This window comes from Physella acuta, unplaced genomic scaffold (genome assembly GCF_028476545.2).
Source record: "Physella acuta isolate Inbredline_101_S28 unplaced genomic scaffold, ASM2847654v3 ptg000661l, whole genome shotgun sequence".
Lineage (NCBI taxonomy): Eukaryota > Metazoa > Mollusca > Gastropoda > Physidae > Physella > Physella acuta.
Genome location: NW_026732180.1, coordinates 289,824 through 310,416, shown reverse-complemented (window position 1 = coordinate 310,416; position 20,593 = coordinate 289,824). Strand labels below are relative to the sequence as shown.

The window sequence follows — 20,593 nt, the reverse complement described above, 5'->3', positions numbered from 1 at the left end:
TAAGTCAATGGTTGTCTATTTACTATACAATTTTTAAAAAAAAAATTTTTTTTAAATAATGATCAATAATTTGCCACTCTTTGAAATAGTACAATGGTAGAATGTTCGTCTGCTAAGCTGAAAGTCTTTAGTTTGGGTCCAAGATTAATGGTAACGTTTGTCTGCTAAGGGAGGTCATGTATAAGTGACGTCACGCTTTTTTGGGACGATTTTTTACCTCCTCTTCCCCCCCCCCCCCTTGTCACAAAAAGGACTTAGTTATATTGTCTCTAATAGAAATCTTAGCATTGGTTTTGTATTCTGTTAGTTATCAATATCATGAAGCTAAATAAATTAAATTTAAATATAACTAGTTTTATAGAAATCATATAATAAAACTCTAGGCAGGGACGTGAACTAAGGACTTACAGCTTAAGGGGCGTGCATAAATGACATCACACTCGTAGGGGGATGGGGATTCGTAATTTTGTGATGGTGGGCGGGGTTCAAATGGCATTGTAAAAAAACAATGTTAGTATTGTTAGAAAACGAGGTTTTTTTAGCCGTTATTTCACGTTTTAGAAAACTTTAAATTAAGTGTAACATGAGTCGATAAAAATACTCTATGTTGACTGAGTTCAGATAAGCTTCTGGAAAAATATCGATGTTTTAAGAAAAAATTGCAATTTTGAGTGGGGTTGTAGGTTGACGTACGACGTTATTTTAGGTGAGGGTCTGGCTTTTTTACTGATCGGATAGCGATTCAAGAATCCGTGATATTTATTTCTCTTTAATACAGTGATCAAGGCAAGGTGTAAGGCTATCAAGTAAAAGTATCTTTCTTTCAAGTGGAAGTCGAGAGAATCGTAAGAATCTATGGTCAAAGCCCCGCTGTGGTCATAACCCCTATGCTCAAAACAGTGGCGTAGCGAGGTCGGTGCGGCACCTAATGGTGTCACCCCCATCCCATAAGTAATATATATATATATATATATATATATATATATATATATATATATATATATATATATATTCCATATACACTTGTAAGTATGTGTATACGCATGTGTATATGTATTGAAATATTTTTTTTCTTCTGGATGTATTTGATTTTTTTTTTACACCCCCTCACCCTATATACACGGAGTAACATAGGTTATTACAATTCTCAACCAACCCCTTTTTCCTCAGGGATATATATATATATATTGCAACGTTGAGTTAATGTAACTCACTGCCCCCCCCCCCCCCCCCCAGTCACCCCCACGGTGATTGCTTTAAACTGTGCTCAGATAATACTAACAATTTGTACCTATATTCGGTTATAAATTCAGCTGGATATTGCATGTTTTCTTAGCCGGTTTACGTCATAGTGTGTGTGTCGTCGTCGTCCCCCCCCCCCCCCCCCCTTCCCCGTCGGGATTTGTCCTCTTTGCTCTTAAAAGACTATTTAATTCACTCTAATTAATCATTTAATTAAGTGAAAGCCCCTCTGTGGTCAAAGCATCTAAGGTCCGCACACCGTTTTTGCCAGTTACTGTTTCTAAAGGGTACATGTTCACAGTTACATTATCAAGGTAGAAAAGAGTTAAATAGGTATGTAAAGGCGTGTAGCCATTACAATTCACACCTTTTGGCGCTGCCTAGGGGCAACACTGAGTATCTGCTGCTAGTAGTCATTAATATAATATTTATATCCATTTTAAAGTCAAGGAAATCGGCAGTACAATTTCGAGTGAACAATAAGTATCGATTACCAAATGCCAATGTAATTTTAATTTATTAAGACACGTTTTATAGACCCATATTATAAAGGTTTAAAAAGTTTTTAACTTGATAAACATAAAAACAGATGGCTAATTATAGGGCCTAATTAAAAGAATTCTTAAATAAATATACTGAACAAATTAACATTTTCTGTCGATAGATTTACGGATTCGGTCAAGAATCTCACGTTTGCCATCGTTCCGAGTTGCGATCTAAACGTAGCGAGTACATAATCAGGCAAGTTATGGCGCTTCTACAACGTTCAAAATGTTTATACCACTATAATAAATTAATAATTAATATTAATTAATATAAATCTCCGCAGCTGAAGTTTGTAGCCAAGAATCTAATCTATTCTTCGGTGATTGTTACTCGTATTTATTAAATATCTAGAAAATATACGTCTACTAAAACTAAAAGAAGTGAACACAAATTATAAATTGGATCAAGTGACCAAGATATCAGATCTAGATCTAGATCTAGATTCTAGTCAAAATCTAGAATTCTAGATCTAGATCTAGATCTACAATTCTAGTTCTAGAATCTAGATCTAGGTTAGACTAGATTCATCAGTCTACAATCTAGTCTAAGTCTACACACAACTACGGGGTAAACTACTGTACTTAAATTAGCTAGATTAAGATAAGGTCTTGATCTATATTTTAGACCTACGCTAGTCTAGATTTAGTAAGAATGTCTAGATTTAGCCTAGCTTCAAGTCTAGATCTAGATTTAAATGTCATAAAATTATGGCCAAGGCTATTCCCAGCCGGTTGGGAATAGCCGTATTGGGGCTATTCCCAGCCGACTGTGAATAGCCCCAATACGGCTATTCGCAGTCGGCTGTCATTTCATGCTAAATACGACTGTGAATAATATCTTAAAATAATAAAAGCATTTATTGTGACTGGGGAATGAGGTATAGATTAAGAGAGCAGTGCTATTTTTATTTTGTTATAAAAAAGTTATTACAATTAAAGTTTAGTTTAGCTTTTAGGCTCATATCAGACATCTGCTACAGGCTACGTAGGTCATAGATGCTCAATTATGCACTCTAGATCTATACACTAGAATATAATCAGCTATAATTCACAGTTTCCATCACACTTTTGTGTTTTTTCCTCTCTTTTTATTTAATTTTTTTTTTTTTTTTGCTGATATGCCAACAATAACGTCACAAAAAAATTAACATAAGTAACTGAAAAAAATATTTTGATATTACGAATGAAATACATAGATTAAGAGTTATAGAAATAGGGCATCTGATGGATTTGAACCCACACCTTCTGGCACGGCAGCCACTCCCAATGACCGCTCGACCACACTTCTTCATGCCTAGTTGGGTATTTTTAACATTAAATCTATCAAAAACGGTAACGTGAATACGACTGTGAATAGCCCCAATACGGCTATTCACAGTCGACTGTGAATAGACACTTCGTAAAATTATTGCTGTTTTTTAACTTAGACCTCTATAGCTTTATCAAAATGAATTAAATTTTTAAAATAAATATAAGTCATAAGTTAGTAGAATAGATTCAAATAGATTTCATTATATAAGATCTAGATTTAATATAGATTCTCGATCTAGTATTAACTTAATTAAGAATAGATAGATTACTATAGACCAGGGGTCGACAACCTATTGAGCCGGAAGAGCCAAAAGTTAAAATTTATAAAAAGTTTTCAAGAGACACTAACATTCTTTTTAATATTATGGTATTGATAAATTAGGTAAACACATTTTTTAAAAATTAGTTCAAGTATGAAATAATATTTATCCATATAAAAACACGTGTGCTTTGCACACAACAGATTAAAATATTTTATCTAGGTCTGCTTGGATAATAAAATTAAATTATATAGCCTAACTATAACACCATCCCTGCCCAATTTAGAAGCTAATAACTAAAACAAACTATGTCCCTCATGTCAAATGAATGCACACTGACACATTAAAAAATGCCTTCTGAATAAAATAATTATTATTTAAAATATGCAGGAAAAAAAGGGCACTTCGGTAGTGGAAAGCATGGAACTACTGCCACGTGGCTGGCCACAGCACAGTTGTGGAGCTGGGCCTTGTGCTTAAGCAGCATTCTGTATATGATGTACTCCACCTATTCTTAGTGTTTTTATCATATTTAAAGTTTTTTTTTTTCAAGTTTAATACTTTTATGAGTTATGAAAATAAAATAATATAATATTTATGGAACTGGCGAGCCACATCCTGACATCAAAAGAGCAGCAGGTTTCCGATAGACAGTATCTTGACTTGATCTAGTTAAATAGTAGTAGTACTAGTAGTAGGCCTGTCTATAATTAGACAATCTAAAGTTCTGGGTCTCGTTCTAAATGCTAGTGACAATCTAGTCTATTTTACTCTCTAGAATATACAGATCTAATCTTGTTAGATGTAGCTAGACAAAATAGAAATAAATAAATATATTAGTTTAAATAATGAACAAATGTCTAGCCAGATCAAACAACTAGTAATTTTTTTTTAAGTTGACATGATTAGGACAGTTAGTCCTGTCTTTTCAATGGATAAATCAAAGATCTAAATCTAGTCATTAAAAACCTAAATTTTTAAAACTATGGATTAAACAGATAAATAGAATAAAAACTTGCAAGCACAGAACATTTGGTAATCATCTGATATAGCTTTGGTTATCATTCCCAAATGATGTAGCAACAATAAAATATTTATAACAGTGGACAGTCTGCCACCACATTCTGGAATATACTGAAATAACTGTAAATCATAATTTATTTGGCGAGATCTTTTAGTAATAGTTTAAATTACAAATTTGGATATATACATACATATATATATATATATATATATATATATATATATATATATATATATATATATATATATATATATATATATATATATATATATATATATATATATATATGTAAAGATGTTTTGCTAATTTTCTGGTGATAATGATTTTTAAATTTTTAATGTTTCTGGTAATTATTAATGCTAAACAACTTTTCCTAATCATTGATGTAGTCTTTTTTACTATTTTAATAAACATTTTTTACTAGATCTAGGTTAATTCTAATTGTTGCAAATTTTCTGCAAATTTTATTTCTGTGCTTCTTTAAAATATGAATTGCTACACTTGACTTTTGTAGCACATAGTTTTAATTTCTGTTTCCATGTGTAAATTGATCTTAATGTATATTTTTGAAATACAAAACCATCATGTAAATAATATAGTGACAGCAATGTTGCAGTTGACTAGTATAAAACAGTATTCTGACATTTTCAGGTATAATTTGGTGACAGCTATGCCAGAGACTTGGGCATTTATTTACAGAGGGTTGGTGTTGTAAACAAGAACAGTTTGATCAAAATGGAGAGCAATACTGGTGGTAAATCAATTTTATCAATAATTTAAAGCTTTGTATGTAAGCAGAGTTTGGGTTGATCAATGACTGTGTTTGATGAATACTCTTGTTGATTACACTGGTTCATCCAGCACATCTAGGGTGTTGCATAACATTTTTAGCTTTATTATTAATTAAGGTGATTAAAACAATAAAAAACTACATTTATTTACCTTTAACATTCATTTTTATAAGCTAATCAGGGTCATCATAGAATTTATTCATTAAACTAATTACACTAGACTATATAGCTTTGAAAGGAGCGCCATATGTTGTAAAGAACAAAAAGGTAGATTGTTCTTTTCTGGCAGTCATCAATACCAATGCAACAGCATTAAAAAGTAGTTCAAACAAAAACCTAATCTTATCTCCATCATTTAATTTTTGGTCTTAATTATAGTTTTTATTTAGTTCACTTGTCATGTCTCACTCATGTCATTACTGTGTCAACATATTAATCACCAGTGTGTCCACTATATCAGCAATCACTGTTTTGCTGTACCATTTAGTCATCACTCTGTCCTCTGTAGAATTTAGTCATCACTACTGTACCATTTAGTCATCACTGTGTCCTCTGTACCATTTAGTCATCACTATGTCCTCTGTACCATTTAGTCATCACTATGTCCTCTGTACAATTTAGTCATCACTATGTCCTCTGTACCATTTAGTCATCACTATGTCCTCTGTACCATTTAGTCATCACTATGTCCTCTGTACCATTTAGTCATCACTGTGTCCTCTGTACCATTTAGTCATCACTGTGTCCACTGTACCATTTAGTCATCACTATGTCCTCTGTACCATTTAGTCATCACTATGTCCTCTGTACCATTTAGTCATCACTATGTCCTCTGTACCATTTAGTCATCACTATGTCCTCTGTACCATTTAGTCATCACTATGTCCTCTGTACCATTTAGTCATCACTCTGTCCAATTTATCAGTCATCAATGTAGCCACTATATTAGTCATCAGTGTGTCCACTGTAGCAGTTAGTCATCACTGTACCCAATGTATCAGTTATCTCTGTGTTCACTGTTTTAAGTAGTCACAAAAACCATGGTAGAATAAACACTAGATGCAATAAAAGACATTTTATTTTAAATACAATGAAAGATGAATATTAGCATCACAGTATTATATATCAAACTTATTATAAACTTAAACATGAACAAATTTCAATTTAATAATATTATTTTACAGATCTCTATCCATGTCAATATTGCAAAGTGGCATTTTCAAATGTTTCCTTTTTGAAGGCACATTTGAAATTCAAACATGGAGGAGAAGAAATTGCCAATTGGACTTTAGCTCTCACTTCTAAGAATAGTGAACATTCTTTCCAACCATCTAGTTTTCATCAACATCTTACAATTTGTATGAAAAAAAAGGCTTACAAGTGTGACAGATGTAATAAATGTTTTACAAAGCTTAGCCAATTGAAAAAACACCTTAGAAATAGTATAGAAAAAAAGCCTCATGATTGTGACACAAAAATTGGTCAATTAAAAAAACTTAAAATTCATACTGTTGAAAAGCCTTACAAGTGTGACATATGTGGTAAATATTTTACAAAGCTATACCAAATAAAGAAACACCTGAAAACTCATACAGGATTAAAGCCTTATACCTGTGACACATGTGGCAAACGTTTTTTGCAGTTCGCAGGTTTACAGAGACACTTTAACATTCATACAGGAGAAAAGCCTTACAAATGTGACTTATGTGGTCAGTGCTTCACACAATTCTCAAGTTTAAAAAGTCACCATAGATATCATACTGGAGAAAAACCTTACAAGTGTGACACATGTGGTAAATGTTTCACAGAATCTAATGGTTTACTGAGACACCACAGAATTCATACAGGAGAAAAGCCTTCCAAGTGTGACAAATGTGGTAAATATTTTACAGAATCATCAAACTTAACAAAACATTTAAGAATTCATACTGGAATAAAACCTTACAAGTGTGATACGTGTGGTAAATGTTTCACAGCTTTTTGGGATTTAAAGAGACACCTTAAAACTCATACAGGAGAAAAACTGTACAAGTGTGACAAATGTGGCAAACGTTTTTTGTGGCTTTGTTGCTTAAAACAACACCTTAGAAGTGAAAATGGAGAAAAGCCTTATAAATGTGACCAATGTAATAAGTGTTTCACATCAAGTCATTCATTAAAGAGCCACCTTAGAATTCATACAGCAGAACTTCCACACAGATGTGATAAATGTGGTAAATGTTTTGCAACCAAACAGATTTCACAGAACCACCATAGAATACGGACTAAACTTTATAAGTGTGACAAATGTGGTAAACATTTCACACAACTTAAAACTTTAGAGGACCACTGTAGAATCCATACCGGTGAAAAGCCTTACATGTGTGAAAAATGTGGTGCATGTTTTGCACTTTTGAACTATTTAACAAATCACTGTAAAAATCATATAGGAGAAAAGCCTTACATATGTGACAAATGTGGTAAATGTTTTGCATTCTTGTCCCGATTACAGGCACACAATAGAATACATACAGGAGAAACGCCTTACATATGTGTCAAATGTGGTAAATGTTTTAGCTGGATTGCAAATTTGTTGAAACACCATAGAATTCACATGACAGAAAAGCCTTACAAGTGTGTCACTTGTGGCAAATGTTTCACACACCCCTCAGATTTAAAGAGCCACCATAGAATTCATTCAGGAGAAAGTCTTTACAAATGTGCCAATTGTGGTAAATGTTCCAATAATTTAGCAGGTTTACAAAAACACCTTAAAACACATACAGGAAAAAAAAAATACTTGTGCATCATATGTGGTAAATGTTTCTCAAACACTTACACTTTACAGAACCACCAAAACATTCATAAAAGAGAAAAGCCTTACAGTTGTGACAAATGCGGTACTCGCTTTGCACTACAGAGTACTTTACAGAAACACCTTAAAACTCACACATGAGAAAAGACTTACAAATTGACAAAACACAGAATTCATACAGGAAAGAAGCAGTGTGATATGTGAGGTAAAAGTTTTTCTGCTCATTCACATTTCTCCAACCAGCAAAAAGAGCATTAACAAAAATGATTCTTGCATATTTTTTTTAGATAAGTATCACCTGAAGTGTCCTTTGATGTGCCCTGTATAGTGGATGACCTTTTTTTGTGAAATATTGTTCAAGTTAAAGATTAATTATTGTTTTCTGTTTGTTAGCTTTTTTTTTTTTAATTTCAAGGTTTTTCTTTGTTATTTTTTTGTTTAGTTTTGTTCAAGTTCAATTGAGAGAGTGTGTAGGTGCTTAGTACATTCTAGTAAATTAGTTTTAAACTAATATGTACTTAGTTAAAGTCAGCAAGGTAGAGCAATATTCAATTAAAATGGTAAATACAGGGATAGTTGTAGACCTAGCTATTTGAGATAAATCCATGGTAAAATAAATGTGTGCCCAATTATACTTCTTACCATTATTACTATTTCATAACAATATTGTTTTTCTAAGTGCTTATAAAAATATAAAGCAAAATATAGCGGTATTGTAAACATTTTAAAAAATGTGGCCTACCACACTCGAGGTTTTAAACAAACGTATCTAGGTGTAGCTAAATGTATATTTAGCCTGTCTATAGCAAAAAAAAATATATATGAAGTATTAAGGAAGTAATTAGATGAGCGGAATATTACATATATACACTATTAGTTTTATTGTCTCTAATAAAAATCTTTGCATACACTTTGTATTTTGTTTGTTATTAATAAATAAATCTAATTAAATGTAACTAGTTTTAAGAATGATTGTAAATTTTTAAATCTGAAAACTAAACTCATTTTAATTACAGCACATTAATGTTCAAGGCTAGTAAATCCTTACAATGTTGCATTATATAATTAAAAGTATAAGCAAAATTCTACACCCTGCTTGTTCAAGACTAGTGTCCCCTTGTAAAGAAAGTAAAATAAAGTTCCCCTGGCAATCCACAGGGCAGCTGAAGTATAGTTCACATGTTTCAATGACCTCAGCATATGAAGGGATAATGTGGTCAGCGGCTCTCTGTTGTCGTGTCCGTCCCGTGTCCCCCCCCCCCCCCCCCACTTAGAGATGTGCTACAACTCTAACCTTGGACCTAAGCTCAAGACTTTCAGCTTAGCAGACACTCTACCATTTTACTATGCCATAGAACGGCAAATTATTGATCATTGTTTAATAAAAAAAAAACTAATAGTATGTAGACAACCATTGACTTAACTTAATGAATGCTATAGAAATAAACATCTGTTGCAGTTTTCACCGGGATTTTTTTTTTTTGCATATAGATTATTAAAAATATAAGTTATTAAACTTAAGAGAGGAATGAAATACATTAAAGATAATAGTGATATGGTGATGATACTGGTAGTAATGATTAAAAAAACTGCTGATAACTCTTGTAAAATCTGGAAAAAAAGACAATAGTAACTAGTAAACAAGACAATCTTCAATGTCATGACAACGCAAGGAAACATGACAACCATACCCAGTAAGACAACCAATGTGACAACTTTAGCCTAAATGACAACACTAACCAGTATGCATCTCTACAGAGGCGTAGCGACCCCTCCCGGCGCCCGGGGCGATCTTTCTCAGTTTGGCGCCCCCCTCCCCAAATATATATATATATATATGTATGTATATATGCGTGTGTGTTTGTGTGTGCGACAGTCTGGGAAAAAATTAACAATTACGCTGATTGTCGTTCCCTAAAACTTCACTATACGCCAATCAAATGCCCCTTAAGATGCCGAAACGAATAAAGAGTTGAAAAACAAAAGAGCTTAGAACAGTGGGCTCCATCGAACCCGAGAGGTTTGGTAATTCAGTCTCAGGGCTTCCGTGGAGGTCAAGACACATCCGACTCATATAATCCACGATCGGATTTTGTCATTGTGGAGGATACAACTATTAAGGAGGGTTCGGTGATTTCGCATATGAAACTGGTTGGGTTCAGTACTCCAAAAATTTAAGAACCACTGCTTTAGATTGTATTTTGTAGAAGGTGCAAGACTTATTTGGTCTCCTTTTGGTCGTGTCTTTAGAACAATTTCGATAATAGTAGGCAAATATTGCAATTTTGAATTATCAGTTAGGTTGAACAAAGTAATAATCAGTGCAATATACTAATTTTCTTCTCTCTTAAAATTTTGGTAAAGAGTGTTGCTTCCCATCCACCCGCTCCGTCAGTCTGCTATTTTACTGATCGGATAGCGATACAAGAATCCGTTATATTTATTTCTCTTTAATGCAGTGATCCCGGCAAGATGTAATGCAATCAAGTAAAGTAACTGATCTATCACGATCAAGTTGAGAGAATCGTAAGAATCGTACAAAGCAAAACTGGGTAGTGAAATCGTACATTAAGTGTTATTACAATTGATTTCTTTTCTAAGTGTTAAAATAGTTATCTAGTAACCGATCCAGTACAAATCCTGCGATTTTTGTTAGTGAAAAAGCGCCCCACCATCTTGGACAAAAATGGTAGAGCGGATTTTAAACGCCACAAACTTTTTTATGTTATATAATAGATTGACGATAGAAGCATGTGGTTGTATATAAAACGTTTATTGGGTCTAACTACATGATGGTACCAGCAAGAGAGACGGAAATGACGAGAGACAACTATTTATATATATGTAAGGGACATCACTCAAGATAACAATATAAATATAATACTAATACAGAAGAGTGAGTTCCCTTGACCTCACAATTATCTCAATATGTTACATCCCTTTACCCTTAGTAAACACAACACATCTCTCAATAGGACAATTGACAGTATCTTAAAATCACCAATATATTGCAACATGAACATTATGGTAGATTACACCCTTACAAACAATGCACAATATGCTACAACATAATCCAGATACAAAACAATGATGTCAAAGTCCTTTTGACCTTTAAAATCATAGGTCTAACTTATTTGGGACTTTGATTGTCCTGCTTGACCTTCTCAGTGGCTTTTGATTTGGTGACTCAAGATTCTGACCATCTGGATTCTCTATCTCAGGAGGTCTAGGATTTAAATCATTAACTCCAGAATTTACATTTTCTGACTCCAGACAACTTGGTTCACTCATATCAACAGAACTTGGTTGTGGAACAAACTGAGTTGGTGTGAACTGTTCAGATTTGGTGGGATTGACAGATTCACACTTATTATCTGCACAAGTTATTTTTAACTGGTCTGCATGTCTACGGACAATAAGTCCATCATTTGTTTTTACTTTATAAGACACAGGTCCTGTACATTGAACAATTTGACCTGGTATCCATTTTTCCTTTCTCCCATAATTTCTTAGATACACATTATCATTAACTGCAAATTCTCTTTCAATGGATGATTTGTCATGATTTACTTTTTGTGTATGTTGATGTTGGGAAACAGACCTTTGAACAGTTGGATGTAGTAGGTCAAGATGAGTTTTAATTTTCCTACCACATAAGAATTCACATGGTGCAACACCTGTTGTTATATGAGGAGTTGTGCGGTATTTGGTTAAGAACCTGTTTACTCTTTCCCTAAGAGAAAACTTGTTACCGGTATTCATTTTTACCATAGCGGTTTTGAATATGCCTACCGCTCTTTCAGCCAAACCATTCCCAGCAGGATGATAGGGGGATGTGGTTATATGCTCAATACCATTTGCCACACAAAAGAGTTTAAACTCATGAGCTGTGAAACTAGGCCCATTATCTGAAACAATTTGATCTGGTAATCCATGAGTTGAAAATATTTCCTTCAGTTCTATAATGGTATCATTTGCAGTGATTGTGTTCATGATTTTAACTTCTAACCATTTAGAATGTGAATCAATAACAATTAAGAACATTTTGTTCATGAAAGGTCCTGCGAAATCTATATGTATACGTTTCCATGGTTCGATTGGCCAGTCCCAGTTTTGCAAAGGTGCTGTAGCTGGTTGATTTGAATGTTGTGCACAGCTTGAACAAAGTTTTACATATTTTTCAATATCAGCATCCATATGTGGCCACCAGAACCATGATCTTGCTAGACTCTTCATTTTGGAAGAACCAAGATGAGTATCATGTAAAGTTCTTAAAACTTCTTTTTGTAACATTTTGGGGATAATTACTCTTGACCCCCATAGTATACATCCATCTTCTAGACTTAACTCTGTTTTTCTTATTTTATATGGCTTTAAGTCCTCATTCACTGACTCTTCAGGCCAACCATTTTTACAGTACTCATATACTTTTATTAAGCACTCATCTTTTTGTGTTTCTCTTTTAATATCATTCACATTTATATTGGAGTTATCCATGATAGTGAAGAGAACAAATACATCTTCTGGTACATAGCTCAGGCCTTGGTTTTTTAAAGGTAATCTACTAAGACTATCTGCACTATTCTCAGATCCAGGTTTGTATTTCAATTCATAATTGTATGCAGTTAGTGTGATAGCCCATCTTTGAATTCTTGGTGAGGCATGCTCAGGTAGGGTTTTGTTTTCTCCAAATAAACCTAGCAATGGTTTATGATCTGTAAAGATGGTGAACTTCCTACCAAACAGAAACTTATGAAATTTCTTAACACCAAAAATGATGCCTAAGCCTTCCCTATCTAACTGAGAATAATTTTTCTCAGCCTGGTTCAAAGATCTACTGGCAAAAGCAATGGGTCTGTCACCCTTCTCATCCATGTGGGACAAGACTGCTCCTACACCATCTGGTGAAGCATCACATGTTAATATAAGTCTTTTCCCTGGGTCATAGTGAGTTAGTAAGGTGTCAGCAGACAAAGCCTCTTTTGCTGTATTAAAAGCAGCTTTTTGTTGTTTACCCCAGTGCCAAGTTGCATTTTTCTGTAGCAGCTTGTACAGTGGTGATAGTTTACCAGACAGATTCCCTATGAACTTTGCATAGTAATTTATCAAGCCCAAAAAAGCTCTTAGTTGTTGGGTATTTTCAGGTTTGGGTGCTTCTTTAATGGCTTTTGTTTTCTCAGGTTGAGGTCTGATGCCTTGCTTGCTTAATATATAACCAAGAAAACTAATTTCTGTCAGCATGAATTGACATTTATCTTTGTTTATCTTTAAACCTTTTTCACCAACAATTTTCAATACTTTATCAAGTGTTTTAAGATGTTCAGTGTCATTATTACCAGTTATGTACACATTGTCAAAGTACACACAAACATTTGGAATATCCTTAAAAATACTGTCCATGACAGCTTGGAAAATTCCAGGGCTGGATGATATGCCAAAACATAGTCTTTCATATTGGTAGAGTCCTTTATGTGTGTTTATTGTCGTATAGACTTTTGAATCTGGATGCAGTTCTAGTTGAGTGTAAGCATGACTAAAGTCTAATTCAGTGAATTTGTCTCCTCCTGCCAAATTCAAAGAAATTTCCTCAATGTTAGGTATAGGGTACCTATTTAGCTCTATTTGCTTATTCAGTGTAGTTTTATAATCTCCACAAATTCTTATAGAACCATCCTTCTTTAACACTGGCACAATGGGCGACGCCCAATCGGAATAGTCTACCTTCTTTATGATGCCATTAGATTCCAATCTACTTAGCTCATTTTCAATTTTATTCCTCATTGCATAAGGTGGAACTCTAGCTTTGCAGTATCTTGGATTTGTGTCTTTAATGCTTATCTTCACTGTTCTATCATTTAGTAATCCTGGATTACTAAAAACACATTTATTTTCAGATATAACTTTATCTATTGAAGTAAGACTAGATTCTTTTGCATTGTTCAATGAACATATACTCTTCCAATTTAACTTAAGATCACTTAACCAGTTCCTACCTAGTAATGGTGGTCCATTTCCTTCAACCACAAGAAGAGGAAGTTTAACACTTTGACCATTATAACTTACATGAACCATACACTCTCCTATTACCGGAACATTGTCACCAGTGTATGTTGTTAGACACTTGTGACATGGCTGTAGAGGCACTGATCCTCCTGTGACAGCGTCAAAATCTTTCTTTGTTATGACTGTTAGAGATGCTCCAGTGTCAAGTTGGAAGCTGATGCTCTTACCGTTGATATAAACTGGTACATTGATGGGAGCATGACTTATTGATTTCACAGAGAATAGGTTGAAATCCGGCTGCGAATCAGTTTGAGCATTTTCACTGGTAGAGTGGTTCATTGGTTGGGTTAGGTAGTCTTGGTGAGAGTTAACATAGTGCTGCTTTTGGTTGCGGTACTGTCTTGACTGGCTAGATTTAGCAACAGACGAAGACTTTGCAAAGCAGGCCTTGGCAATGTGACCTTGCTTACTGCACTTATAACAAGTTGCTAACTTGAACTTGCATCGATGAGATGCATGGGGACCTTTGCATCGATGACATTTTTGATAATTATTACTAGATTTAGATCTAGGATTTGAACGAGCAGGCTGTTTAGCATAAGTTGGAATGCTCTGTTGGGGTTGATGTTTGTTGACTAACCTGCTGTTTACTGCATGGATCCCTGAAGGCGTAAGAGATTTCGCCGCATCTGATGACTGCTGGAATGAAGTTGCAAGTTGTATTGCTTTTTCTAATGTTAGATCTGACTCGAGCAGCAACTTTCTTTGAATATCAGGGCTGTTTACACCTGTCACAAACTTTTCACATAGTCTGTCAGACAGCGTATCGCCGAATTCACAAAATCTACTTAGATGACGTAAAGCAGCAACATATTCTGATATTGACTCGTTTGGTTGACGAGTCCTACTGTCAAATCTAGCTCTACATAGAAACTTTGATGGGGTAGGCGCATGGTGGTCTGTTAGCAATTTGCTCAGCTCGTTAAAGCTCTTGGTAGTTAGACTAGCTGGTGCACATAAGTCCTTTAGGAGCCTAAATTGTTGAGGCCCTATGACTGTTAACAAAACAGCTCTCTTTTTGGCTTCTATCGTCACGTTGTTTGCTTCAAGGTAAAAGCTTAACCTATCTAGGTAATCTTGAATGATTTCATCATCCGAATCAAATTCTTTTATTTGGCCATATAGCGCCATTATTCTAGAAATACTTAGCTAATAAGCTCTAGCAAACCTCTTTTTTGCGTAAGTAGGTGCTCTTTCTAGTAGATTATTTATCCTCGTCGTCAGATATAATAGATTGACGATAGAAGCATGTGGTTGTATATAAAACGTTTATTGGGTCTAACTACATGATGGTACCAGCAAGAGAGACGGAAATGACGAGAGACAACTATTTATATATATGTAAGGGACATCACTCAAGATAACAATATAAATATAATACTAATACAGAAGAGTGAGTTCCCTTGACCTCACAATTATCTCAATATGTTACATGTTACACAATCGTAAAATATACTTTAGTTCAATGTGTTTCCTTTCTGAGTGATATCGGTTATTTATTCCTTAATCCGGAATTTAGTCTTCGAAAAAGCGCCCCCCCCCCCCCCTGCCCCATCTAGGAAAGCGGTTTTTCCAGTCACTGTTTCTTAAAGATATACGTTTTACAGTTACACAATCAAGGTAGAAAAGAGTTAAATCAGTATGCAAATGTTCTCAGCCGTTAAATTTCTTTACTTTGACTGTTTATAATTCAAAACTGCAGCTTAAAATGAGCTTTTAATTTTTTTTCTACCCCTTTTGGCGCCCCCTTAGGGTCGGCGCCCGGGGCGGCCGCCCTCCCCGCCCTCCTCTAGCTACGCCTCTGCATCTCTAGCCATCATGGCAACTCTAGGCAAATTGACAAATTCAACGACTTGACACACCTATTCAGCATGGAAACCTAGCCATTATGACAACCCTAGGCAATTTGAAAAACCAGGCAACATGACAAGCCTTGCCATCATAGCAAACTATTATTAATACTATTAATTTAACTACAATCTTTTATATAATTAAAACATAGAAAAGGAAAATAAAACACAACATTATGTTGCCTAGTGACTTGTAACCCAACATTGTGTGTCAATTAGCCGCAAGACAATTTTTAATTAACAGATTTTCTCCCATAACTTTTTTTTTTTTTAAAAGTGACATAAGAAAAAACGTGTTGCTGGTGTGTAATCAATATGTCGGGGCTTTGCACAGGATACACATAAGTGTCTCAAATCGAATAACACTCGAACATTTTTACTTTCTCGTATATACGAAGTATAGAGAAAGTCTTGTAATCGTGCAAAAAAAAAATCGAGATTTTTACAAATCTCGACGTTTCACACCTCACTGATACGGAAAAACATAATTTTGCAATCTTGTCCGTATGTCTGTGTGTCTGTCTGTGTGTCTGTCTGTCTGTCTGTCTGTGTGTCCGTGTGTAAACACGATAACTTGAGTACCGTTACTGCTAGGTTGATGAAATTTCATATATAAGTATTTTATCAAAATCGTAGATCCGTATCAACTTTTGAGCGATTTCCGATAACCGGAAGTGGTACTTTTCCTACTTTGAATTTTTCAAAAGCCTATAACTTGAGTACTATTTCAGATAGATAAATGAAATTTCACATGTAAGTAAAAGATCTAATTCTCTACCTTCTGTTAAATTTTGAGTAATTTTCGTTGACCGGAAGTAGTACTTTACGCTACTTCCGATTTCTCAAAAAACTAATGTAAATTTTAAAAGTACTAATAATATTGCGCACTATTATGCGCTTTTTTATTTGCGTTCACTTGGTGTGCAATTAATTTCTACTAGATTTTATTCTATTTTTAATAGTTTAAGTAAACAAAAATCATGTCTATATTCCGAGTTGCCATCCCATGTTGTGTCATATTAGAATATTCGAGAAAGTTTAGGGGAGATCACTCCCGGTTTATTTAATGCTTACGTTTGCTTTGTTGAATTGAATTTTTTTCTTCATGAAATGGATAGGCCTACTTGCGACGACGAACAAGTGCTTGCATTCCAACGAAAAACTGCTGAAGTGGCTGACACTACTTTTAAATCACTGCCTCTACATTACCCCCCCCCCCCCCCACCACCCCCAAAAAAAGAGCAGTAGGACAATAACTCCCCCCCCCCCCCGAATCCAATCAATTACCCATCCGTCATTTAGAGAAAGAGATAGGGGGAGATTAAGAATGGATATGGAGTAGTAGGCCTATAGGTATGTGTAAGTACAGAAGCCGGTTCAGGTACGAGTATGAATACGAATAGAAAAAATGAATTGAAATCGGATAGGGGAAGTGGTATAGAAAGGGATAGATTTATGAATGGTATAGTGATGAGTGTAGGTAAATGGCGAGGCGGTAAATATGTGAGAAGGGTGCGAAAACCGGCGGTTACTTGACATTTTTGTCTCGCATCTTACTCCCACCTGCTACTTGCTCTGGGTGGGGATAAAATGCGAAGATGTCTGTGAAAAAACACTGCATCCAAATTATCATGAAATTTCATGCAGACGAAAGCAGAGGTGTAGGTAGGGCGGGTGGACTGGGAGCAGACCCAAAGGGGGCGCCAAAAGAGAAAGAAAAATCAATTCAAAAGATCGTTTTAAGCTGAGGTATCGAACGAGTTAAAAATCGCAATTGTCCGTATGGAAATTGCGCTAAAAATTACATGTTTCTAAAACCCGGGCAGCACCTGGTATCAGCTGCTAGTATTCATTGTACAGCCGATCATACACTATTCTCAACGACACTGTCGTTGAGTGGCTTATCAACAGTGTCGGTATATAATAACGCTATAGATTTTTTCTCATTTGATTCTGTCGTTGAGACTCTAATTATAGTTATAAACTGTAAAAACTAGCTAACGGAATAAAACCATTTCGATTAATTAATCGCTTAAAATATTTAATATAAGAAAAATTAAACAACCATTCATTTTACAGAGCTAATAATAATTAATATTATAAAAATGTATCTTCTGTCTTTAAAATTGAAAATTAAATTATTTTTAGCAATATAAATTAATACAGTGGATTGCTGAATTTAATTGTGATCACAGTTATGATTAATTTTAGAGATTATATGATTAATTTATACACAATTAGAATTACAGAATATTGATTATTCGGTATAGAAAACATTAGGGTAGAGATTACTAAACGATATAATATAGGATTATGTAATATAGAATATATTAGTATATTATTATAGAATCTAGGCTATACAACAAGTAATACTAATACATGATATGATTGCAAAATAGAAAAAATACATAATATAAAGGCCCATTTTGTAATCGAATTTAAGACTCATTTCGTTTACAATATGTTATTACAAATATAAAATTGTAGAATACGTAATAGCTATTTTTATCGAATTTATACATAGTATATGCTATATAATCTTAAGAACATGATTATGTAGTGGCGTAGGTACAAGGTGTGCCAAGGGGCTATACCCCCCCCCCCGATATATATATATATATATATATATATATATATATATATATATATATATATACATATTTACTGTACTCAAGTAGTACCCCTAACCAGAGGCGTCACAAGGTGGGGGGCGGGGCTGAGGACTGCGCAAGGTGGAAAAATTTCGGGGGTGACTCCATGGCGAAAAATAGCAAAATATATAGAAGAAGTATGCATTTTGACAGTTCAATAAATGACTAATGAGAGTTAACTGTACTAATAACTGACTGCAGATAAAAAAAATATACAATTAACTGTGCACGTTTAAAAACTATCACCCGGGGGGGGGGGGGGGGTGAGGGGAAATGTTTCAAACGGCAAAATGTACAGGTGAATACATGCTTGTTGAATTTTTGGATAACAGATTTGCTAAGCGACGACCGGAGAGAGGCTGATACCAAAATCTAATAATTTACGATGAAAACGATGCTTTTTTTCACATGAATTAATAGGTGGATTATGTGCAAAATTTGACGCCATTGGGGAAAATGGGAAGTCACCAAATGTAGCTATATATATATATATATATATATATATATATATGCATATATGCATATGTAGAATTATGTATATTTCTCTCTATGTATATATATAATGAAGTTTCGCTTGTTTGTTTGTGGGTTTGTTTATGTCCTCTATGCAGCACTACACCTTTCATCCTATGGCCATGCAACTTAAGTTAAGAATACCACTGGATATATTTCACAAGCACGGTGCCCCAGCAGGGCGCGAATCGACTCTTCCCTATATAGGGTATATATACGAAAAAGTAGATTGCGGTTTAATCCCGTTCATCCGCTCGCCATAAAACTTCAGGGGAGGTTACAGTAAGAAATTCTTTTTTTATTATTTTAACAGGGCGGCGCTCCTGGAGGGTGCAATTTTTCTCTACACAGTTTGTAAAAAACAAAACGGATGCTGTTTGACATCGTTCATCTGAGTGCCGTTAAACTTTCGAGAGTTAATGAAAACACTCACGAGAAGGTTTCTGCGAAAACAAAAATTAAAATTTATTATGGGCGTTTCCCTAGAGGGTGCGATTTTTGTTAATAAATGGCTTGGCGCCCGAAAATCCAGGGCGGCGATATTAAAACTTGAGCCTTCTGCATGGGGGCTAAGGTAAAAAAGCAACAACAGGCGCAGCCGCCGGCGCCCCGGATATTACGTAACCCGAAGCGCCCCGTGCTACCATGTGAACACTACGACGCCTACGTTCGTGTTTGTTTTTTTTAATTTATACACTAAAGACACGATGGTCAACAATAATTTGACTATATGGAATCAGGCGCGTCTGCCGGCGCCCCGGCAGGATGCGATTTGGCGCCCTGGGATATCCTAAGGTTGTGTTAAAGAGCACTCTACAATATTGACTCTGTGGCACACGACATTCGATGACAATTCGTTTGACCCGGTGCGCCCCCCTGGCTTCGGGAGGAACACTATGAGTTTTAAAAGAGCGCCCTACAGTAGGGAAACTTTTGTCTACTGCACCACTGGCGTGTGGTCTAGCGCCTCTGTGTGGGTCCCTCATAAACAGTATTGCGCCTACGTTCGTTTTAAAGAGTGCGATACATTATGGATACAATGGGCTACTGTGTGCGGTAGAATTTGCGCCTCAACAACTATGATGAAAGCAATATAACACCGGCTTTGATTACATTTAAATTGTTTAGATTTAGAAATCAATGTCAAGCGTAAAAAAATACGTGATTGCTAATGTAATTATGGAATCCTCTTAAAATATTGCGTCAGTCGGTCTTCTGAGACCGCAGCAACGCGCGGGACGGGTACGCTGGTTTAATATATATTTCTTCTAAATAAATAATTCTCTTCATGGATACCATAGAAAACACCAAGCGGTAAGCGCCCCTTGCAGCCCCCTCTCTTTCTCTCTATCCCTACCACCCCGATCCCTACATGGTCTGGTGAGCTGTGGTTCAAGCTAAATGTTTACAATCGTAGAGCCGGGTTTAGTGACAGCTATTAGGGGCAGATAATTTAGTTTGAAACGATTTTAAACTTAGTGGAGGTAACTCAGAGGGGGCTGCTTTCACTGGGGGGGGGTAGGGTTTCTGTGAAAGGAGGGTGGGGAGG

At 35.1% G+C, this 20,593-nt stretch overlaps 1 protein-coding gene across 1 annotated transcript; it reads left to right on the top strand.

The window, feature by feature from the left end:
- Positions 1–5,117: 5,117 nt before the first annotated feature.
- On the top strand, positions 5,118–8,294 carry LOC131948836 (gastrula zinc finger protein XlCGF26.1-like). The gene is made up of 2 exons (XM_059310530.1): positions 5,118–5,136; positions 6,358–8,294. The coding sequence occupies exons 1-2, from the start codon at positions 5,118–5,120 to the stop codon at positions 8,106–8,108; spliced, it is 1,770 nt and encodes a 589-aa protein (XP_059166513.1). The 3' UTR covers positions 8,109–8,294.
- Positions 8,295–20,593: the final 12,299 nt, after the last annotated feature.